This window comes from Triturus cristatus, chromosome 4_2, assembly GCF_964204655.1.
Source record: "Triturus cristatus chromosome 4_2, aTriCri1.1, whole genome shotgun sequence".
Taxonomy (NCBI): Eukaryota; Metazoa; Chordata; class Amphibia; order Caudata; family Salamandridae; genus Triturus; species Triturus cristatus.
In genome coordinates, this window is record NC_140586.1 from 421,604,386 (window position 1) to 421,629,375 (window position 24,990).

At 44.1% G+C, this 24,990-nt stretch overlaps 1 protein-coding gene across 1 annotated transcript in view; it reads left to right on the forward strand.

Moving 5' to 3' along the window:
* SLC30A7 (solute carrier family 30 member 7) overlaps positions 1 to 24,990 on the forward strand; it is a 225,300-nt gene that overhangs the window by 79,574 nt on the left and 120,736 nt on the right. The window contains exons 6-7 of the mRNA XM_085601904.1: positions 12,158 to 12,301; positions 15,078 to 15,128. Of these exons, the coding sequence (XP_085458030.1) occupies positions 12,158 to 12,301; positions 15,078 to 15,128 (195 nt within the window). The remainder of the gene's footprint in view (positions 1 to 12,157; positions 12,302 to 15,077; positions 15,129 to 24,990) is intronic.

The window sequence follows — 24,990 nt, forward strand, 5'->3', positions numbered from 1 at the left end:
CACTCACAGTACTTTAGGTCACACACACTGCACCCTTACACCCCGCACACACACACAGCCAGCACCCTTACACACTCACACTGTGCCCTCATACAATTCCCCCTCACACACTGCCCTCTTACACACTGCCCCCTAGTTCGTACGATGTCAGTAGGTGCCTTTTCTAAATTTTAACAAAAACACAAACATTACAGGATCAAAGTGTTTCTAAAACGCATCAGTAGATTTTGAGAAACTATTGGAATTGTAAATGACAAAGTTATTAATTTAGCTTTTTTCAAAACCAACACATAAATAGAAAATTTGGCATTTACAATACTAATAGCTCAAACTTTCCTAATGCGAGACCTATTGCATTGCAAATGCTTGTTAACCTTTCCCTTACTTGTAAAATGTTTGATCCACTTTACAAACCTCCTCGGCCTCTGTTCCCACTAGCACAGACGAGTTCTCCCCTTTTACATTTTTTTATTTTTCAACACCGAGGGTACATAACCATTAATAAACATAAGCCATAGCAAATAGTTGTAAGCATATATCAAATAATCATATCAAGCTAGAAAAAAACCCATTAAAAGTAACTATGTATGTCTGGGGGATCACATAAATCACAGGAGAAATTTCCATATGCGGTTAAACTTTTGCATTGAGCGTATAGCTCTAGATTTGGCCAATGCCCGCTCCCTCTCATACATGTCTTTCATGGGAGCCAACCATTCAAAGAAAATTGGTGGATCGGGCATAATTCACACCCTAGCTATACACAGACGTGCAGCTACTAGTGCGATGGAAAGAAAGCTTCTCATGGCATGATTCTCAATCTCCTTATTTCTGGGCATGATCTCTTTGTTAGTAAACGATAAATCAGACTCCAAGCATTGAGCAATAAACTGTGTGACTTTCTCCCAAAAATCAGACGGCATAGGACGGGTGCAGAACATATGAAGAATATTAGCTGCCATAAGATTACATTTGGGACAGCATGGTCTATCTGCACCATCACCAACTCCGCTATTCTTTTTGCTGCCATTTACTAATCCTTTCAGGGGTACCATAGAGCATACAAATAGTTCGAAATTGTTGCAGCTTTAAGTTTTTAGAACTATCTAAAGTATCTAAAGCAAAGACTATCTCAGAAGCGTCCGTGATAATATCTAACGTCGCGCCATTTGGAAGCCAGGCGACCAGTATCATCGCCTTTGAATCTGCAAAGTTGGAGATATATTGAGCTTATTCTAGCTTTTAACGAAAGATTTAAAAAATATGTCAATAATTTGTGTGTATGAGGGAGCAGCACCCGTTGTGATTTTTGAAAATAATCTCTAATTTGTAAATATTTTAAAAAAGGTTGTTGTGGGAGATCAAAAGTAGATTGTACTGACGCAAAGGTGCGGAAGACATTAGCATCATAGAGATGTCCGAGCCGTTCAATACCACACCTTGCCCATCTACAAGCAGTAAAATATTGAAATATACTTGGGAGAATTGGGTTATTCCATAATCTGAAATAGTCGTGCTGTGTGAGATCTTTGGGAGTGAGTGAGCAATAATCGAGAATTTCTTGCCATATGCGGACCATATCTCTAATGGTCTTAAAGCTGACCCTTTTGTAGTAATTAGGATCATTAATCCAAAAACATTTTGCTGTCTGTAAGCAGTGCTAGAGAGAGGCCAGAATATGGTTGTCTATCTGTTAGTAAGCTTTGCAGGTGCCCGGTAAATGCTGCCCAAAAATAAAGTTTAAGATAAGGGAGCTGTAGTCCGCCCAGCTTATAGGGAAGTTTGAGAGAGCGTATCGTACGGCGTGCTTGCTTATGGCCCCAAATAAAGCTACTGATTACACCCTCCAATTTTTGGAAATAGTAGTCGCAGACACGTATAGGGATAGCTCGGAACAAATATAAAAACTTGGGTAAAATTGACATCTTTATGATATCATTCCTACCAATAATAGTTATAGGAAGTTTGTTCCAATTCTTTAATTTTTGTGTGACCAAATGGAGTAGTGGTTCATAATTAAGTGTCCAAATTTGTTCAATGTTAGCAGATATCCAAACCCCCAAGTAAGTTACAACAGCACATCCTCCTTTTAAAGGAACAGACAAATCCAAGTTATGATGAATTTGAGTTTTATGGGAATTAAGTTTATAGCCTGAAAAATAGCCAAAAGCTATTGCTTTTTCCTGAATTGCACTCAGTGCTGATACTGGGTCGGATGTAATACCGCAATATCATTGGCATACACAACAGTCTGAAGTTGACACATCCCATTACTAAATGGAATAATGCGAGTATTCCGGTTTAGTGCATTAACAAATGGCTCTATATATAGATATATATATATATATAGAGCGAACAGCAGGGGGAAAGTGGGCACCCCTGCCGAGTGCCATGACGTATCGAAAAAGAGGCCAAGTGCAAGTTGGTATATAAAACTTTAGACTGTGGGTTGATGTATCACGAACAAATCCACCTCAAAAAACGACCCGATAGCCTATTATTAATCAATATTGCCCATAATGCACCCCATACAACACGGTCAAATGCTTTTTCAGTATCTAAAAGGACCATCCCTAAATTACTAGATGTTTTATTAGCAATATCAAACGCTGTTATAGCTTTATTTACGTGTGCAGTAGTATCTCTACTTATTATAAACCTTTGCTGGTGATCAGATACAAGATCCGGCATGGAGGGCGCTAACCGGTTAGCCAATATTGTGGCAATTTTTTTTGCGTCAGAATTAATCAGGGATATTGGGCAGTAAGACCCACATTCTTCAGCTGATTTCACCTTTATAAGGCATAAAACAATATTCGTCATACCCCAGGACTTGGAAGCTTCCCCCACCTTCTCCTATCTGGTATATAACATCTTGTAGTAACGAAAGGATAGAATTTGTAAAGGTTTTGTAAAATTCTATTGGCAGAGTATCATCACCTGCCAACTTGCCAGAAGGCAGCGCGGCTATAGCAGATACTATTTCTTCAGCAGTGATATCTTGTTGAAGATAGTCTGCTGCGGCTCAAAGACAAGAGTTCCACACGTTGTAAGTATCTGTCCAATGCGCTTTTATCAATATTACCAGGGAGGGTATAAAGTTCCATATAAAACTGAGTAAATTGTTCTAAAATTGAGTTGGGAGATGTATGTAGCCTGCTATCTCTACCTTTTTATGGTATCTTTCCGCGTTTTAGATTTTTTTATCCGCAATCTGGTATGACAAAATCCTCCCAACCTGGTCCCCATATTCATATTGATATGATCAGCTTTTGTTAAAAGCAGCTGCAATCTTTTCCTTAAGCTTCCTGTTCAAAAGTATGCGTGTCTCAATTAAAGAGGCATATATTAAATCGCTGTTTGGGCCGCTAGCCTTAAGTTCCTCCGCATGCATCATTTCTAAGCGTGTTAGTGTATCACAACTTAGTTTCGTGTTATTCTGCTAAGTTTTATTTATTTGATAGATATACTGTTGAGTGGTGCAGCGTATGTAAGCTTTCATTGTATCCCATACTATGGCAGGTGAAGCAGTATTATTATTGCACCACAAAAACTCCGTAAGACTCCGTTGAGTATATGCTATAAACTCTGAGTCAGCCAATAGGTATCTAGGAAACGAAAAGATCACTTTTTCTTGTTTGCACTTGTTAGCTTTAAGCTTATCAAGACAGAGGTTATTCGTGGCCAAACCTCTATTTGAGCAGTTGATAACATACTGATGCTAACAAAAGCCAGATCTATTCTTGAATATTGTCGATGGGGCGCAGAATAAGATGTATAATCTGGCAGAGTAGGATGCAGCATCCAACATGCGTCTGTCAAACCATGAGTTCGAGCTAATTCAAAAATTGACTCACGAACCCTCCGCATTCTAGGAAAATCACCTATTAGTTGAATCGATGTCTTAGTTTAGAGTACAGTTAAAGTCCCCTGCAATAATTATTTCTCCTTGCCAATCAAACAAATCTAACATTAGTTTATTAAACAGGGTAGGATCGTCCGAGTTTGGACCATAAACCGCACAAAATAAATATTTTTTATTATATTCTTCAAATTGTGCCAAGGCCCACCTGCCACCTGGATCGGAAGCGGTTTTAAGTTTTTTGCAGTCTAGCCGATTAACCTTAATGATCGCTACCCCTCCAATCGCAGCACCTTAAGTATCGCTACCCCTCTAATCGCAGCACTCTGTGAAGTACATACCATTATTTCAAAACCTAACTGTTTGAGCAAACCTCTATCCTTATAGGCCAGATGTGTCTCTTCAAGGATTACCAAATGAGGTCTATAAAGTTTAAGCTCTTCCCTGACCAGCTGACGTTTAGATGACAAATTCAGCCCCGCTACGTTCCAACAAATACACCAAATTCTCTCCATTATAAGACGCATAACAACTCATACTGTGCAAAGCTTTTGCCTTTCCCCAGACATTTATCCTTTGAAAGTTTATTAGAAAAAGATGGATGTTAGAAGGGCGACCTCCGGGGAGTCAGATGGTGTCGGACTGACCACCCCGAGAGGCACCGTTCCGTAAGGAAGTAGCCGAGCGCCGCTGAGAAGCCTCCTGGGTGAGGTCCTTCTCCTAGGATCGTACAGCCAAGTAATCCCCCCCCACCACAAAGGGACACAACCAGGGTATCAATGCTCACAAGTCTTTTATCAGAATTAAGGGTAGGTCTCCGTGGCAATATTTACAGGCGGATCAAGGGATCCAAAAGAGTCTCAGGGTTGGGTTAGGAACGGGGGTAGCGGGACAGTCTCCGTATCGGCCCGGGACGTCGTCTCAGGGCTCGAGGGGTCGCTTCGGTGAGGTCGAGCCGCGACGAGGTCAGCAGGGCTCCGGTGGTTGCTTCCGCGAGGTCGAGCCGCGACGAGGTCAGCAGGGCCTCCGATAGTTAGTTCAGCGAGGTCGGGCCGCGACGATGTCAGCAGGGCCCTGATGTTCCGTGAGGGTCTTCTTCTCAGCAAGGGGGAGCCGCGACGCAGTCAGCAGGGCTCGAGTTTCTCAGTTCCAGGTAATGAGTCTCTCTCCGTAGGGTCAGCCGCGATCCGATCAGCAGGGCTCTGGACTCCAGGATACAATTACTGTCCTGGTTGTGGGTTGCCCCAGATATATGGCTGGAGCCCTTTGATGTCCGGACCCTCGCGCCGGAGGGGCCGGAGGGGCCGGGATGAGAGAGTCCAGACACCCAGCGGGGGGTGGAGCCATCGCCCAGGGAGGCCGGAGGGCGATCGGACCCAGGCGTCGGGGGCCGGCGGGAGGCCCCATCGAAACTCCCCTCCTCCGGGATCTGTGGAGTGGCCACTCGACCCCCTTGGGTTGGGTCTTGGCGCCTCGATGTCGGGGCTTCGCGGGGACCGAGGCCCGGGCGGGCCGCGTCGCGAAGGCTGATGCGGGTAGCGGTGTACAATCTCGGGGGGCTTCGAAGGGTTGGGGTTGCCCCCGTTTGGTCTGGTAGGAGGGTTCGGGACCACGCCACGAGGCCGGGTCCAACAATGGCCTAAATACAAGCATTAGAAAAAATAAACTTGCTATATAAATACATTGAACGTCACTATTTATCTTAATTACAACTAGTATAATATGTACCCTCTGTACTTTAAAACCTAAATACACACCTGCATAGCATAAGTAAACCCCCAAAAAAGAACGACCCCAACTCAAAGCTCGGGAACTACCCCCTCCCACCCACCCAGTGTTCAAGAAAAGGAATCACCCCCACTAACCTGCTGTCGATCTAAGACAGCCTAGAGGAGCAGGGCCCTGGGCCCTCGAGCCTCCCTACTATAATTAGTAGCTGCATAGTCCATTAGAAAGTCGTAAAACAGTAGATACAAAAAAGAGAGTAGACCAGCAAAAAAATAAAAACATGAAGTAACAGAGAAGAAAACACCAATAGTTGTCTATTCCTGGCATTCTTTAGAATTCTGCTGCATTCTTGAAAGTGCTAGTTTTGCGTCATGGTCTGAATAGTAGATCTGCGAGGGACTATCCTTTATCACCTTCAATCAGGCCGGTTCTTGGAGATAAACCAGGGTGCCAAGCGCCTTCCAAGAGTCAATGAGCTGTTGCATCCTCCATCTTTCGTCCATAGCAGCTTTACATAAATCTAATCTGACCACAATAGAGCATGATTCGAATACAACCGGTGAAGTAGGTCGGACTTTAATAGCAATAGCCTAGCGTAGTAGAAAATTGCCTATATAAATGAGCATCAGTCGTGGGCGATGTAGGTTTGACTGTTCTGACTGATGAAGAAAAATCGGCCTCCTGTGAGCATGCTGGATTTGAGAGTCCCAGTCCCAATCGGCAAGGTCAGGGAATGCCTTCTGAAATAGTTGTACCATATAGGCCTGTGGGTCAGAGCCTTTTATACCTTCCGGGACCCCAAATACCCTCAAATTATTGCGGCGTTGCCTGTTCTCCAAATCTTCAATTTTTTTCCTGTAAAGCTATAAGTTGCCTGTCATGATCACGAACCAGATTAGTAGTGTGTGATATCGCATCTTCATTATCAGTCAATCGTTGCTGTAGTTCCCTCACATCGCTGGTGAGTACGGCCACCTTACTAGTTACTGTATTTAGTGACTGCTGGATCATAGAATTATCCGCCCTGAGCTGTATATAATGATCTAGCGCCTCTGTTCTTTGAACTGATAGTACCTGCAGAATTGAGCTTAGCGAGGGCTCTATCATTGGCTCTGGTGTTATCGCTATCCCCAATGCAGTTATGGGTGTACTTACTGCTAAGCCGCTACTCATTGGCTTAGATACCTCCCTTGTGGTTTGTGCAGGTTGCGTAGAACAGATCGGGTAAACAGTAGGAGGGCCATCGAACAAAGTAGTTTATTTCGATGGATGTTGCGATGTAGCGTGGAGAGGAGCTTGCAGAGGAGAAATATTTTGACCGCTATTAGGCATCAAGGCCAACCCAGAGCCAGATAGTCTCGAAATGATAGCTTTAACTTCTCCCTTCGAGGTCACCCATTTACGTAAAGGGGTGTCCTGAGATTTAACTTTTGAATGTAGTGAGACCAGTACATTGCCTTGTTGATGCATCAGCCTTATAGTTTCAGGAGCCTTACTGAAAGACCTTACCTATTTAGTATTTTTAAAATTGCGTTTTTTCTTTTTAGTAGATGAGAGGTTAGCCGAGTCTGTACATAGATAACCAAGTGAGTCATCTGTATTAGTTGCAGTTAAGTTATCAACTTTAGTAACTTGTTGTTGTTGAGTGCCCATCTGCGTTTGTACCACAATCTGGAGTGAGTGAATCCATCAGAACTAGAGATTGCTGCGGTTCTAGCACAGTCTCCTGCTCAGTAGTTTCATCAGTTTCAGTTTCAGAGGCTGTTGACTCAGATCCCGAGCCTCTCCCAAGCTGTAACATAGTTTCCTTACTATTAACTGTATCACTCTGCTCACTTAATTCGCAACCGCTCGTAGCTGGGAATTGTGTAAATGAGTGTGCCTGTGATAGCGTTGATACATTTTCAGTTGTATTTAAATCTACAAAGTCTACAGAGCAGACAGAGGCAACAGCGGCACCACTCACCTCCGTTTGGAGTGGCTGAGGAAGTTGCACAGCCTTTACTGCAGGCAAAACCGTGACATCAGCCTCGGAGTGGAACACAGCCATCCTCTTTAAAGGGGGTGCCACCTCTGGATCACAGGCCGAGTGAAGCAGACCTCCGAGCCCATTCTGTACTGCGTCTATGACTATTTCAGCAATTCCAGCTTCTTGGGCATTAAGAAGGAAATCTGATGCCTTCCCTGATTGTAATAGCCTCATTACCGGTCTGCTGACTTTAGGCGTGCTCTTCTTGCTTGTGATGGCGGCCAGATCGCTTGAAGTATTAGCCACGGCAGCAATAGTAACAGCAGCAGAATTTCGATTCAGACGTCCACCACGCGGGATGGGAATCTTCGGAGGAGGCATGTCGTGAAACAGGAGGTAGACAAGGCCAATAGATCACCGAACTCCGCTGACCGTTTCGTCGGTGAATACAGCTCCGGTTGTTCCTGAAGAGGAGTAATAGCCACGTGTCGCGCTGGAGCATCCGGATAAGTAACTATCCTGAAGTTTTATTTTGTTATATTTTGTTAAGATTCACACCTAAAAAAGTAATATTCTCTTTTTTTAGAGCAAACAGGATTCAGCATTCCTCGTTCAGCTTGCGCTATTCCACAGTGAATATAGTGAGAAAGGAAGGCATTGAGAGACCTCTTGGGAGCCTGCTACTCACGGCGGACTCTATTCGCCATCTTCCTTTTCCCATCTAGCGCACAGATGAGTTCTCTTGTTTAAAATTCACTCCAAAAACAGGGCTAGATTTTTTTTCTTTTTGAAGTACAGCCTTAGGCCGAGGCATTCTACCACTATGTGGCTAAAATAGGCCAGACAAAGTTTTAGACTCCCTTTTGATATCTAGCTGAAGTATGTCAGACTGACACTGCCTAATTTTAAAGCATCCTGTAGCTTTCTTGCCAGCAAGTATATTTTCACATGGTGTCCATTAGGCAGAATCACAGGGTAAATCATGAGTGCTCCGAATATGAACAACAAAAGGCTTATCCAGGCATGTTATTAATAGATTCCAAGCTTTGCAAACAAGGTTTGGCAACAGTGACAGGCACACCTTAACTTTACACATGGATTGTGTTCCTGCAGTTAAAGTTGGAAACATTTTGATGGGTGGTGACAGGCACACCTCGACTGGGTGCTAGTAACTATGGGTTGGCAGGTGTGCAGAAGGGTCTTGTTCATCTTGAATTGTAGAGGTTTGTGGGGATATTTGGATAAGTCCATTGTGGGTTGTATTTCATTTCTTCCAGGATAACTGGCTTGTTTATGTATGAATATTTAGGATTTGAGGGAGTTCTCCTGTTCTCTTTATTTTACTGCTTATTCTTATTCAATTCAATCTGAAACCTCTTGCGCAAAATGTCATCTTGCCTCCACTTTTTCTAGCACATCCAGAACTACTTCCATTGAATAATTAAAAGAAGGCATTTCTGAATTCTGCTGGAATGTGTGAGCCGAACTGTGGAACTGGACATAGATTGGCATTGTTCATACATTGAGGGAGAAAGCTCTGGAGATCTTGTACAGCTTATTCATCCTAAAACTTGATCATGGATGGGGACTCAATGAGTTTGATGTATGTATTAAAAATTGCAATTGGTGGTCCAAGATGGTGGCTTCTGTGGTCATTAGTCACCGGTCTGCCAAAATAGACTTATCTACTACCTCCGAAACAAGAAAACACTAGGAATTTGGTCCAGCACTCAGGCGGAGGGCAATGCAGGTCCAGATGATCTCAGATTCCACCAAGAAGACCAGTCATCGCAGTGGCACATATGGCCTGCACACTGAGAGACAAAATTATAGTGGAGCCCAAGGCCTATGGTAGATGACCGTGACTTTTCCCAGGCTCCCACCACGGGAGGAGCAGAAGCCAGGTCATGCAATGCCTGAGGGTCCACCTGTCTCTTGGAGAAACACGGTGTCTGAGAGGACTAGTCTCAGGGTGAACACGAGTGGTGTACCCTTGGGGAATCCGGCCCTTTGAGCTGAGGAGAGGTGTCGCGGATAGGGAGGGTGCCCGCTGTGGGGAACATTGCCATCTCAAAGGATGGGAGTCCCGGTGTGGAACAGGGGAGAGAGAGTTTGCATGCGGCCCACGAGTGAGTGAGAAGGAACCCACTGGGCTGCTTGGGCGAGACTGACCAAGGGGGTGGGGTTTGTCCATGCCTGTACATTCTGTGGGCCTCATCCCCATTGGAGTGGAGGTGAGCAATGAAACACTTCCCCTGATGAGAACTGCAAGACAGCGAGCCCTGGAGGGAGATAGGGGGTAAGGAGGAAAGCCTGTTGGCATGCTTCCCATGACTCATCTCTGGAGGGGCAAACACTACAGTCATAGTGGGGACGATGGATTTGCACCTTCCCTGTGCACCACTTATGCGATGGACCTGAGGCCTGACTCCTTGTCTGGGGTAGGCCCTAAGCTATATTTAGACTCAGGCTGCGGTGGGCCCTAAACCAGCTGGGCAGGGGGCAGATACAATCCCCTGTTTCATCGCTGAGCACTGTAAGGCACAAGAGCAGTGGACACAACCGGCTTACAGTAGTCTAGGAAGCTGTGATCTGGAGTCATGAGCAGTTCAGGGTGTCCCACTTCTGCTTCTGAGGACACCTGCCAAGACAAGTCCTTTTGGGGCATCAGCTGGACCACAGAGCTCGACCTTGGTTGGGAGTGACACGGTGAGCCTTTACCCTGTGGAGTGTGAGAGAGCAAGGGCCTGGCAGGAGGCATTGCTTCACTCTGGACTAGAGAAAGACATTTCCACAGACCGCAGATGCACTCAGACCTTGTCACGGAATTGCCCAGCATCAGCTAATAGCATGACTGCTGCTTGGGGAAAGAAGGCAAGCAGTCTTAAAGATATATAGTCCAAGCCCTCTCAACCTGAATCTGGTGCCCGGAAGAACAAGAAACCAATACCCAGCTAAAGAAGCCAAACAAAGTGCCAAGCAATGGAAGGCGTAGGACGCACCTGTACCTGAATTTTTTATTCAATGTCCTTGAAGGGTGGTGTGCCTGTTTCCTGCTTTAACCCCTTCCCTGCTCATGACGGAACCACTCCGTCATGAGCCACGGTTGCGCTGTGCTCATGACGGAGTGGTTCCGTCATGCTGCGGCCGCTCAGCCCACGCGGCGCTAATTCCCCGCCTGTGCGGGCGATTAGCGCAGTGGGCGGAGACGTGACGGAACCACTCCGTCATGAGCACAGCTCAACTGTGGCTCGTGACGGAGCGGTTCCGTCACAAGCACAGCGCCACCGCGCTGCCCCCAAACCCCCCCCAGCGCCGCGGCGGAATTCCTGCCGCGGCGAAGGGGTTAAATTGTATATATTTTTTAAATCTGTTTATTTAATTTTTCATATCTGAAGACAACATTCAAATTGAAAAGAAAAAAACTGCTACAAAAAACAGTGCAGTTAATCCCACCACTCCTCCCGCCATATTCAATATCGCATCATATCATATATAGAGTGTTTATCTCACCTTTCTTCATAAAGCCATGGTGTTATCGAAAGAGTACAAATATTTTTAACTCAAATCATGAAACCACTGCCAGGCACCCCATACCCTCTCATTTTTCTAGAGGCATCCATCCTTTGTCATAGTAAACAGTTTTCCCCCTGTACAGCACAAGTCCATTTCCACTTTTCATGGCCACAGTGAGAGGAGAACCTGTCTGTTTCCATTGGGGGACTGTCTCTTTTTCCAATCATCAAACTATGTTTCAGAAACGTCTTCTCCACATGTGTAAAACCCTCATCCTCTTTCACATTAGAAAGAGCCATTTTGTGAGTGTGAGCAATTGGGCGACCAACAGCAGCCGTAAGCGCCACTCTGATGTACTTCCAGTTTGGGCAAAGAACTGCAAAGCTCCATACGGTGTGTAGGAAATCACCCACCGCCTCATTGCGTCAGAGACCTACAGGATCTGCTGCTCTGTGCATTCACCATAATCATCGTGGTGTTAAGTATATGTGGTGTAAGAATTTGAATTGAATCACAGTCGAGGACGCCGCTCACTGGGCGGGGAGGGGTGTGTGTGTGTGTGTGTGTGTGTGTGTCTGTCTGTCTGTCTGTGTGTCTATTTGCCCCAGCTTCAAAATAGGTATCGCTTGCCGTTACGCCACAGCGAACTGTAAACAAATGTAGGCTACAATCTGCATTAAGGAAATATCATGTTTGCTTTTATTTATTGTTCTTACTCTGCGTGTGGGAGGCTGAAACTGGATGGGCCCCTCCTTATCCCGGACACTTCTATAGCAGGTCTTTTGTTCGCCAAGCCATTTTGCTTTGGAGAGCATTGGACAACAGTACTAAACGGTAAGTAGGACACAGCTGCATGGCGATTTTTTTACGTTTCCCCAAAGCGGACACGGTGTTTAGTGCATTCAGAAACTTGTACTTATTGAGTGAGCCACAGTCTGTATTCATACATTGTCATTGGCACAGTAATTTGAGAATTGCACACTATTGAAAGTCATACATGTTTGCAACTGGCACTGTATGAGGTAAGGTTTAAAGCATGTAGTGTAAGGAAATAACTAATCTAAATTATTATCAATCCACAGGGCACGGTCACAGCCACTCGTTGGGTAACGGTTCTCTGAGTCATGGACATAGCCACGGAGGGCACGGGCACAGTCACGAATCTCATGGTCATGGACACAGCCACAATGATGAGCATGCACATGGCCCTGGCCATAGCTGTTCAGGTGAGTAGGATTCTAAAGGTGGAATATGAAGAGTTAACATTTGAGATCCATATTTAAAAATGTGTGGAATAACACTCGTGCAGCATTAAAGCACACCGTAATTTGTTCGCACCGAGAAGCTTTACAATGAGCAGGTTAAGAACTAGAAGCCCTGATTGATTCCTATCACGGTTTTTTCTTTAGGATGAGATGAGCATCCCTCAGCACACCCACTATTACAAAGAACCTTCTTTTCACTACCCTCGTGGATGTTCACTAGTGTGCTTTATAACTAGTATTTAATATTTGTGTTATTTGAATACTTAACACAAATTTAATGACCTCAATGCAGTTATATTAAAAATTATATATGAAAAAAACTGCTGTGATTGCAGCTGAGCAAAACATACTGTGTTTCACCTCTCACAGTAGCCGAACCTTTGAAATAAAATGGTGAAAAGGCGCCTGTTTTGAGGCTATGGTAGGGCTGGTGTGTGAGACTTGACCAGGCTAGAGCACAAGGCATTCAATACTAGCAACATTTGTGCAACTAATTCTTCTCTCCATTACCATTTACCCTTTTGAGTCACGTTTTGTTTTAGAATATTGCTTTGTTAATTCTGTCTTGGCGTATCATTGAATGACCAAAGTCGGAGAGAATCTGGCTGTAGTGATGAATAAGCCGAGGCTAAATGTGTATTAAGTCAGTAATTTCACCATCCTGTGCTGAGTGGGCATTTCTTTTTTCAGTAGTGTTCAAGGCACATTATTGTATAAGCTGTGGTCAAAATTGGGTCATAGGTAAGTTTCCACCAGTATTGTCCTTCCTAGAGCTGTCTTGTAAGAGGGCCTCTTACAGCTGCATCCCCAGGAAGGAGTCGGGATGTGAGTTTTGATAGGCACATCGAATCAGAGGGACAATTACATTAGCCTGTTGAGAGTGATCAAGTCATATGATAGAGAAAACTGGAGGTAATTGCAAGGAACTGGTTACAGAGTTGTTAACTTAGTTCTTGTTGAAGCAGCAAGGAATTCAATGTAGTTGGAAAAGTCAGATGACCGGACTAGTTAATCAGTAGAAGTAAAAATAGTTCAGTTTCTAGACAAGTTATGTGTTCTGAATGAGCACTGATGCATGCTCGTGTTTGCAACTGAATGTGGTTCAACTGACTGTGTTTCTGTTAAGTTGCTGTGGTACTGTTTTTTAATGAGTTTACATTGAGGAAGTGAAAGAGTTTGAAATGGGTAGTCAACCCTCATAGATTTATTGAAGAAAATCAATATGAGGGTAAGGTCCTGAGTTTCCATTGACATATTAATGGAGATGTTACCTGTTGATAGACCGTATACAATACCGTAGAAATTGGAAATTATACATTTTCAGGGTGACCTTTTAAAAATATTTTGGTATGGAGCAGTTCTATAGGTACTTTATAGGAGCAGGATGATATGGCCACCCTTTAAAGAAAGCCGCTCATGTCAGTGGAAATGGTTGGTCCTTTTCCAGAAAACAAGATGCTCTAGTCTTACCCTCGTGAAAGAAACCTGCTGACCGTGTTGTAGAGCTCTCCGATGCGCAAGTCATTCAAAAGAGATAAATATTGAGTCATGTTTATGTGCAGCGCAGCTTAAAGTACCTGTAGGGGATGTGACTCCAAGTTTGCCGAGCAAGCTAGACTGTGGCTCTGTTGGTGATTCTGTGGCTTGATGGCAAGTCAGCGAGGAGTTAGAAGCCTTATGATGAGATATTGAGGGCTGGAGATGTGGCCTGGAGGCCCTTGGGTGCTTGGTGGGATGGTTCTAAAATGGTTCTTCTTAGTCAACCATATTCATATACTGAAACTAGCAACTTTAATCTTCTGTTATTTGGAGACTACCATACCCTGGAGACTACCATACCCTTGACTGGTGTTCACGTCTCTGTATCTAGTCTTGGCTTTGCTTTGACTGCCATAGCTGCTGGAGAGGTCCACTGCCCCACACACAACCACTGTTTCTCCTCTATGTGCCTTAATTCATGTCCCTCTTTAACGTAGCCGCTGTAGGCTCTGGGGATCCAAGATTGTGGTTGAGTCTCAGACACTCGATCTGTTTTACTCTGCTTACCCAGATCTGTCCTTATTATGAGGCACATTCACAGGGTCACAGCACCTCTTACATACATTTCTCATAATGCAGTAATAGTAAATTACCTCCAGCCAGTTCTGGCCACTTCAATGTCCATCCTGCAGAGAGCAATCTACTTCCTGGCACAGGAGACCTCACGGGAGCTTCACCACACTTCCTACTAGTCCCAGAACTCCAAGAGGAGAGCACCTGCTGGAGTCCAAACACGACATGGCCATGCCAGTTGTTGCCGGCTCTGCTCTCGCATAGCACATTAAAAACAAAAAAATCCTACCCTCAGTATTCCAGTTGATTCGTTGTAATGTTTTTTAAAAGGATGTCCAAATACACCATATGAACTGGTGTTGCAGATCCTTTTAAAGCATGTTGACATGGTGACTTTAAATGTTCGAAATAATCCGAAGATCCCAACTGTTTGAGTGAAATGGTTTTATCATAAATTATTGGTTGTTTAAAAAAACAGTAGGGCAATATTCTGGTAGGCACCATTGACAAATCAAGCATGTTATTCCTAAAAGATGGAGACAAGGTATGTTTTTGCAACGTATGATCTGACATTGATAATTGTGTTTGTATGCTGTATCTGTCTCTTAGTGAGAGTGTATAACAGTACATTATGTGACTGCTAACTGACGTCATTGATTTACGATATATTCTGCTTCTGTTCTAGATGAACCGCCCCATGAAGAACCCAGGGGGCCAAACAGGCAGATATTAGAAGGTAACATCTGACAGAGTTTCTTGATTTCCGTTACTTTATGTGCTATTTGTTTTGCATATTTGTGGAATTCTTAAACCCAGGAGACTCCCAAACACCAGTATTTACTGATAGTGTGTGACTGACGTCATCACAAGCAATAACGACCGTGGGTTGGGGTATTTGAAAAAATAACCATTTTTAGCTTTTCATAAAATGTAATTCTAATTTCTTTCTGTCTGATTGCGGTCTTTAAGCTCTCTTTCTCAGAATTCGGAAGAGGCAGCCTTCCAGTGTTATAATTCTAAACTGTGGGTGTTCATTTTTTTGGCTTCCTTGTTTTTTTCAGAAGTATTTTAAAAGTATTCCTGGGTATTCTAAGGCACAATAAAGTAAAAAAGTATTATATTTTATATTTTTGACTTTATAGTCTGATACAGAGCCCTGCCCCTTTGGTTTGAGGGCCCCTCTCATTCAATTACTTATGCTGAGGCACACACAGATACTAACCCCATAGTACTTTCTATTTTAAATTCGGCACTTTATTAGTCTTCTCTATAAATATCATTGCCGTATTCTGCATTATTGCGACCTATTGGAGAGAGTAATTTGCTGATATGTATGAAATGTTAAAGAAGTCCACCATAGCTCTCATTGTGGTTCCATTTCCTTCTAATTGGAATTCCCGTGTTATGCAACATCATCAAAGTTCCTTCCCGCGTGACTATGCATTGGCATGGGCATTTGGGCTGAGGGACAGCAATGTGTAGTGTGTAATGGTCTACTGAGTGATCTATCTTCTTGAACAGTAAGCTTTTTAGTAATTTTGTGAACTGCCTATTTGTTTGTTCTATCGTATCTTTGAAGATGTCAGGGGTGTCTTTACTAAGGTGATGTGTTTTTGAATGAGTATGTTTCACGTAATAGTCAGGCCATAACCTTCCGTTTTCCACGCAAACTGTGTCAAGTGAGGCGTAATTTGCTGCAAAGCTGTCTTACCTCGGTTGTCATGCTTAATACCGTAGTTGAGGTTTGAGGAGGATTTCTATATATCACATACATTTTGAATTAAGTATCATAAATAGTTATTTTTTGTATTGCGCCCAGTGACATAGTCTATATCATCTATGTTGTCACTAGTGAAGGCATCAGTGTCATGTGATGTGACAAGTAGATAACTGTGAAGGGCATTGTTGAGCAGCTATCTTAACTGGATGCACTGCACAGCTTCTTGAAGTCAAGTTTAGCATCTAAACAACATCATGAATATTTGTTTGTGGCATGTGTAGCTGTAGATAGACATTCTCTGCATACTTCTGCCATCTAGTGTTGGGCTTGGATGGGTGCAGCCTTGTTTTTCTTCGAAGTCTTTCGAGTCACTAGGTATATAGACTCCATGATTGGTAATGTGCATGGGCAGCGACTCCACTGTTAGATTGTTTTCCGCACGGCGGCTGAGGATGAATGTGGTGCATAGGAAAGCCGAAGATGATGACCATGAAAAAGAAAGGCATCTGCAACAACCCAAGGCTTTGGGGGAGGAGGATGGGTGCATCTTACAGCACCACCAGCCACAAACAGATGCTTACAGGGTGCTTGCAATCTCGGCTCCCTCCACCCCGCAGCATTGATTCGCTCAATTGCTTGCGTTTGAGCCTATCTCATCAGACCTTGCAAAGAATAGCCTGTGACTGCAATCACTCAGTTGGCATGATCAATGCACTTCCAGTACAACTGAGTTGCAATCATGTTTACCCCTGTAGCCTAGATAATCAACTCCTGTTCGACATGCAGCTTTACGTCCTATGGCTGCAAAGAATCTACCCTTACCATGTTTTTTGGCATGCTTATCAAACGTACTTGCATCAACTAAATTTCTGTATACATCTGCCAAAGTAGGCCCCTGCCTCTCAAGCTGTGAGGCATGACTTATTGTTTAGAGAAAGGAGCAGCTCTTTGGATTACAATTTACCCTTTCAAAATTCACTGCCCTTAGTAGAGTCCGATAACCCTCATATTCCTCTCATCTTATTTAATATTTGCATTTTCTTCCTCAACTTGATAGCTCTATTAGGGACCAGGAATATCCTTTCATTTCATGAATAAACACACCTGTCTAACTGAAAACAGGTCTTTAAATCCCAGGAAGACTTTTCAATCGTAACGTGGATTTAGGTATCTTGCATACATGATAGGGAGAAACGACATCAATTTATTCTTTTTAAAAAAGGACGCTGATAAACTGCTATGATAGTATCTGAGAAGTCTATTTGCATCTGGTTTTCCCTTCTTCCCTCACAGCCTTTATGAACTCATCCGAAACTTGCTATCCGGGTAGACTGTCACCTGTAAATGAATTTCTAAATCAGTTTTAGTCACAAGCTGCTAAGGCAGAAGGAAAGCTGTGACGCCCGGTGCTGTGCAATCGGTGCCACCGCACCGGGCGCTGACTAGGGGTGGGGGCGTCATTTTTACAAGTATATTAACATTTTAAAGGCGCCTGCTGCCCTGTTCCTGACCTCCAGCAATTTACAGGCATCAATTAAAATGTCGAGATAACTCCGGGGTGATTAATCGTCTTCCTGGAAAGAGACTGTAGGTTTGCCTAGTGGAAGTTTTGACTCGTCCTAAGGTAGTGCAAAGGGTTAAAATGCCTGCTGCTAAGAACGTGTATCATGCGGATCACAAAGTGCATATAATATAAATAGGTCAGTGGAATACTGCTTCTGTAAAAAAGCTCTTTTTTCTAACTTGTAGTTTAGAAGTCAAAATCCTAATATAGAACATTGAACTATTAACTGTCATCAAAGAGCTGCATGCAAACTTCAAGGTATATGTTAGAGCTATATGTTTTTTTCACAGTCTTTCATTATCATAATCTTCCCAAAAGGGTTCATTTAGGTAGAAAACAAATCTTATTATTAAAGGGAACCCCCTAACAATGGTGTTATGTTTTAAATTCTGAATTTGTGCTTTTCCAGAATGATGACTCTTACACTATATTTCTTACCAGTATCAATGACATGTCACTCCTATGCTACACCTTGTAGTCCTGTCTGATGTAACATTTCCTATAAACTGATTTATACATGTATGATTGTCTCTGTCTAATGTGTTAAACTAAATGCATCTGAGAGACCGTGGTTATGGAGACTTGAGGGGCACAGTTTAAGGGTGCTAGTGAGGGAATCCATGGCAGAGGTGGCCATTGGGGGGGTACCAACAAACATTGTCGCACAGGGCGCCACCAGTGTTAAAGCCGGCCCTGCTGCTTATCTTTCATGTCCCTCGCATTGGTACTTTAATCCGTTCCAAAATAGACTATGCCAACTCTATACATTTTTGCTAAGCTGGCTAAGAATACCACAGGATGTCTCTTAGCTGGCCTCAAAGAGGGACTATGGCTGACCTCTCATAATTATTTGATAGACTCCATGTTAGAGCAATAGTACTATGTGAACTCCTACTTTGAGAGTCTGAGCAGGTCAGCCCGTAACTCACTTAGTACCACTGAAAGGAACAAACAACTCCTTACATTTACAAAAGACTTTTATAATTGTACAAACCCTCTAAAGTTCAGGAGGTATGAACATACCTTTATCTCTCTTTTTCCTTTTTTTGCAACCTTCAAAGTGATTTGCTTTGTGACATTCACTTGAAATTTATAACTTTTACAACAGTTTGTCATAAAGCATTATTTAACATTAATAATATGGTTCTGCGTTAAGATAGACTTCACAGAAAAAATGACTTTATTTACTTTTGGCAGACAAACCAATGGGGTTACAGAAGGCATGTCTTGGCTGGCCCAGCAGAGACCCAGCTGTCACACTGTGAGACCACGTTGGTAGGGGAATTTCCACTGATATAGCTCTCGCAACAAGGCATTGAACTTGGGTAAAGATGCAGTGCCAGCCGGATGAAAAGTTTAGGTTCTACACAAGCAAACATTCAAAGTGGGAGTTTGTTTCTGTGAAACAAAATGAAACTGGTCCTGACACATTGGGAGAGTGTGTGTGTGTGTGTTTGTTTGTGTGTGTCTCATTGCGAATTCTTCCAGACTGAGACTGCTGTGCCTCTGAATGAGGACTTTGGTAGATTAACATCCTCATTGGAAGGCCGATCGTAAATAGGGCTGGCCTTCCTATGTTTTAAAGCTCAGACCTGTAGTGGAATGGTCACCAGCGGGCCATTTCCGACACAGAAGTCTACTGAAGCTCCACCGTTGGAAACAAAGCAGTTCCCTTGTCTTTTAGTATGGCTGAGGAACTGCAAATGTGGCGAAATAGAGCATACCCCAGTTTACAGTGGTTTGACCCGCATTTATTGCAAGCCATGTGACCCCTTAACCCATCTCCGCCCCAACCCTTCCACCATATCCCTCCTAGCCCCTCATTGGTCTTCTCCAGTGCAATGCCATTGTGCGTTTAAAAGCTTTCAGAGAAAATGTTTACCTACTTTTTTTGCTTGCCTGAGTTCTGTTAGTAAGTAAGTAAAACTTAATTATATAATTACTTAACATTTTTACAAATATGTTCACAGTAAAATGCATCAATTTAAAATTAACATCTTATAAAATCCAGCCTCAAAATACGACTAAAATCTGTCCATGAATTAGTAGTGAAAGTGCATCAAACGAGTGAGGGTCCTTATCTTTTGTGTTTCATGAGGGCCACATTACCAACCGTTTTAAAATTCGTCAAAAAAGTAAACAAGGCACAAACTGTTTCAAGTATATTCTTAAAACAGACCTGCATAGTTTCTGAAGAATACTAAAGTGCTCAGGGTTAAAAAATACTCAACCAAGATATCAATAGCAAGTACGAACATATTGATTGTCATGCAAATCCAACTGCTGTGCAACAGTCTGCCACATACAGGTGCAAATACGCTCTACCTATGTACATGGGCGTCAAAGTGCAAGGTGCCGTGTGTGAGAAGTTGGCCTGGTATATGCTATCCACTAGTTATAGTGGGCACCTTGTACCAGTCCAAACAACCCCTTGTTGGTTATAGGTTAAAGACAACCTTTATTGAACACTATCCTAGTGGTAGCTATGGAGAGCAGCCTTCAGGCTAAGTCTTGAAGGAATGTAAAGCAGCTTGTTTAATCTCTTGAGTTCCTAAATGAAAGATATCCACACCAGGTATATATATAAAATATATGTATTTATTACTAAACACACCCTCCTAGTCTTTTTATGAGACTAGAGGTCAAAACACATAAGTTACATTTCAATTATTACAGTAAAATAGCACAAATACACGTCAGGCCCTAGGGGCGAGCCAAACCATATACTAAAATAGTGGTATAAGAACCACGACTTAACTAGACACAAGGCCTAGCGCCTGTAGAATCGCTGGGATCCCAAGGAACCACCCAAGGTAGTGACACAGGGGACCCTCGGGGGCCGTGTGCTCTGTGTGAACACAGCTGCGAGCTCCTGTTAGCTTCTATGGGGAAAGTCGCGGTTAGATTTTTCAAGATTAGGGACACTTGGAATTGAGTCAGGACCAAACCCTTTTGGACTTAGGAAGTTCTAGGGCTAACACCCACGGGAGCACCGGAGTACTCGTGTTACCTCACCCTGGGAAGCCGGGTGCATAGGTGTCTTTTGGTGTCGGTTTGCGTCGTCGATTTCAATGGGAGCTGACAAAGAAGTGCTGCTGCCGGGAAGATGCGAAGTGTCCAAAGAGATCCAAGCCTGGATCGATGATCAGAAGAATCTGAAAGCAGAGGGGACAGAGTCTGGATCACTAGCCAGTGACCAGGAAGGTGATAGGCAGATGCCCACGGATGTCGGGTGATTTCAGGTGAAGAAGGTGAAGCTTGACTCTTCAGCCAAGAGGACCAGGAGGCGTTGAGGACGACCAGGAGCTGGATTCGAGCTGTCCCACGAAGGATGTCGAGTGCTGCAGCGTCGGTGCCCGGATTGTACACAACAAACCTTGGCAAAAGGAACCCACGCAGAAACAAGAAAGATGCTTCGGTGCAGACCAGCAAGGTCTGTGGGACTTACCACTTGGTAGGGAGTCGGGGCACGTCTGGAGCAACCAGGGAAGCCCAAGGAAATTCAAAGTTACCACCTCAGGGACCCACCAGTCAACGAACCAGGGATCGCGAAGGGACCTCGAGACGAAACACAAAATGACCCACGGGTCACTTGGGGTGACTAGGCCGACAATCTTCGGTGGATTCAGTGCTCGAGGTGGGGGCTACAAGTGAGCCCAAGCACGACTTCAAGAGACGTCGAGAAGTCAATGCACTTGTAGAAATGCACGGTGACCAGGAGTTCCGGTTCCACGTTACTCACGAGGGCGGCGGGTCTCAGCTTTGCTGGGGACTCGGGTCGGCCTCTGAGATGTCTCGTAAATCCTCTTCCTGGGCTGCAAATACTTTGGAGTCCGGTGGGAGCTTAGATAATGCAAACTGGCAAATTGCTTTGTTGGTGCCTGCCAAGCAGGGGAGTCACTCCTTGACCCCAAGGGAGATTTCTTCAGTCCTCTAGTCTTGAGTAGAGCGTAGAAGTTCCAGGATTCAGCTTCAGAGTCTCGTCCAGGGATAGCTAAAGTTCTGGTTACAGAGGTTCCTTACTTATACCTAAGGAAGGAGTTGGACTAGCTCTGAGGACCCACCTATGGGAGGGTTTGTAAAGAGGGGTGGCTACACCCATTTCCTTTGTCCAGTTTTGCGCTAGAGCAGGGGCTGGAAGCCCCTGAACCGGTTTGAGCTGGACTATGCACAGGGACACCAAATGTGCCCCCAGTGCAGGACTTCAAAGCACTTTGAGTGCTCCCACCCAGCCCCAATACACATAAGCCTGTCTGGGAGGTGGTTACACCTCCCTGTGACAGGAAGCCTATTGTCCAGGCCTCACCTGCCGGAGTTTCGGTCAGCAGCAGGAGGCCAGACCCGTGTCTGTGGCTGCAGCATCCATTTTGTGATGCCAGGGCTCTGTTAAGTTTCTACCGGGTAGCCCAGTACGGTCATTTCTTTCCCTCTAGAAGGGTGGAATTCTACCCCCACTGCCAGAACTGGCGGGGGGGGGGGGGGGTAAGATTCCAAAGCGTTTGACACCAAACACGTTTCTGTGCAACCAATTCCAAAGTTAGCATTTACCGCGAGGTTATAATGCACTTAAGAGTATATGGTCAGGCTGCATTACAAACAGCATCAGAGAAGGGTCTCCGAGAGCTGCAGAGGGGCTCTGCTCATGGATAAGGCCTGCCATAGGAGTGACTTATAGGTTTATATATATGTGTGTGTGTGTGTGTGTGTGTGTGTGTGTGTGTGTGTGTGTGTATATATAATATATATTCACTGAAAAAACCATAGGTTTCACACATGTTATAGTTAGCAGCACATTTCACTCGTGAAAAACCAATGAAATTCCCCCGTTATAGTTAGTGCAGGCAACTATAACTCACGCGACCGCAATCCTCTGCTGATGACGTCAGATATTACATCACTGTATTTAGACACTTATTTACCCATGTCTTCTTCCATTAATCTTTAGCTATACATATATTACAAATATTTATTTTTCATAAAGACACATATGTCATCAGTGATGTAATATCTCACGTCATCAGCAGAGGATTGCGGTCGCGTGAGTTATAGTTGCCTGCACTAACTATAACGGGGGAATTTCATTGGTTTTTCACGAGTGAAATGTCCTGCTAACTATAACATGTGTGAAACCTATGGTTTTTTCAGTGAATTTGCAAGGTTTTTTAAATGCTAATTTCTAACTATAACGTGTGTGAAACCTATGGTTTTTTCAGTGAATTTGTACGGTTTTTTAAATGCAAATTTTTTTTTGAGATTTTTGGTAAAAAATAATATCCAACCTATGTATAAAATAATATATGTACTATATCCTGCATTATGGAATGGTTAATTTTTTAAAAATTAATGTTTACATACAGTTGTACATCACAGTTATTATCTTCTACAACTCTTGAAACTTGTATTTTTTTTTTATGCATTTTTTGCTGTGCGCGTACGGTAAGCTGACACTACGCGCTCCGTACGTCATAAGTACGGTGCGCTTACGTGATACGATGCGCGTACGGTAAGCTGACGCTACGCGCTCCGTACGTCATAAGTACAGTGCGCTTACGTGATACGTACGTGACGTACGCGTATACGCATGCGCGGTGCGCGGAAGCAACGTCGCGGTTACGCAGGGGCGTGTAATGCGCATGCGCGAGTGCATCTTACGTACGCGCTCCGTAAGCATCACGTTTGCGCATGCGTACTTGTTTACGAGCGCGTACCGTAAGCTTACGGAGCGCGCACGGTAGGTCATGTGATCCACAAAGAGCACTTTTCATTGGTTGAAACTACTTTCAGTTCCAGAAACTTCCCACACCACACCCATTCCCCTCATTACTGCTTGAGATCCCCTAGGAGAAGGAGCTGAATTGACATTGAGATACAATGGCAGAGCAGCAGACCTCTTCTGAGAGTGAGCCTAGCAGCACCATCATCAGACAGAGAAGGAGGAAACAAAAGGATTCTTTTGTGTGGGAGTATTTTACTTTTCCAGAGGGGCAGAAAAAGGTCAATGCTCCATTGGTCACTTGCACACTTTGTGACCGTGTTTTATCTAGAGGAGATCCAAGGAAGAAGTATTCCTTTGGAAATCACTCTATGAAGAGACACCTTAGGGATAAACATCCCAGGACCTTTGCTCGACATACTGAAGAAAACTCTTCAGTAAGTCACCGGAGCCCAACCTCAGAAGCTCAGCCGAGTACATCATCGGCAGCTCAGCTGAGCCCTTCCTCTGAGGTGGGAGCATCACCTTCTTCAGCTCCTCTGGACATTAACCCTCGATTTCGGAGGGTTTCAATGAGGTGTACAACGTGTTGTGGTCTTATTGTTTTTGGGGAGACCAGTGTTTCCCTTATTAACAATAAGATAGACCAGCACGTTTGTAGACGTTCATAATATTCCCATTCTTTCTTTCCTCTATCCCTGTATTAACCCAACGGCTCTTTTAAGAGCCAACCTTACCTCACAATTTTTTTTATTTTTTTTTAAGCTTTCCTTTTTGAAATTTTTTTTTTGCCGTGCGCGTACGGTACGCGTAATCGCGGAATAGTTACGCGAAGTTCACGGAATTCTCGTGGAATTTTTCCGTTTACGCCGTGCACGTACGCTACGCGCATTCGGCGATTTTTCGAAAAAAAATTAAAATTAATTTTTGCCCTTGGGGGTCCTTCTGGGACCCCCTGACAAAGGCTAGGGGGTCAGGAACTGTCCACCCTGCCCCCTTTTCACGTTCTCCACCTTTGTTTTTCACCCCCTCAGACTGCGAGAGACAAAATGGCGGCCGACACTTCCTGGTTTCGACCGATTCGAATGTTTACTGACATCTAACAACCAATCAGAATTGCGCTCGCTCACGGCGGCGTGCGCGTATGGTAAGCTTACGGTACGCGCTCGGAGCGCGCCTATAGATATATATATTGATTTAAATGCTATTTTCTCAGGAAATACTGAACAGATTTACACGAGACCTTCAAAAGGCACATCCCTGACCTGAGGGCTACCTCTCTGCCAAATTTCAAGTAATTCTGTTCAGCCGTTCGGGCTGTAGCTCGGACTAAAGGTCCTATGTAAAAATGCATGGGGAAAACGCGTTTTGGGACCCCCCCTTTTTCTCAGCCCCCGCTTGACGCATCCCCCCGAGACTTTCAGGGAAGGAGCGGAGCGCCCCACCTATTTTGAGAATTTCGCGAGGATTCGTCAATCGGCGCCAAAGTTATTCCAAATAGAATGTTGCGGATTTCCTATGGAAACACGGTCCTAACTATAACTATCTACTGGCGACCGCCAGTAGATAATATATATATATATATATATATATATATATAT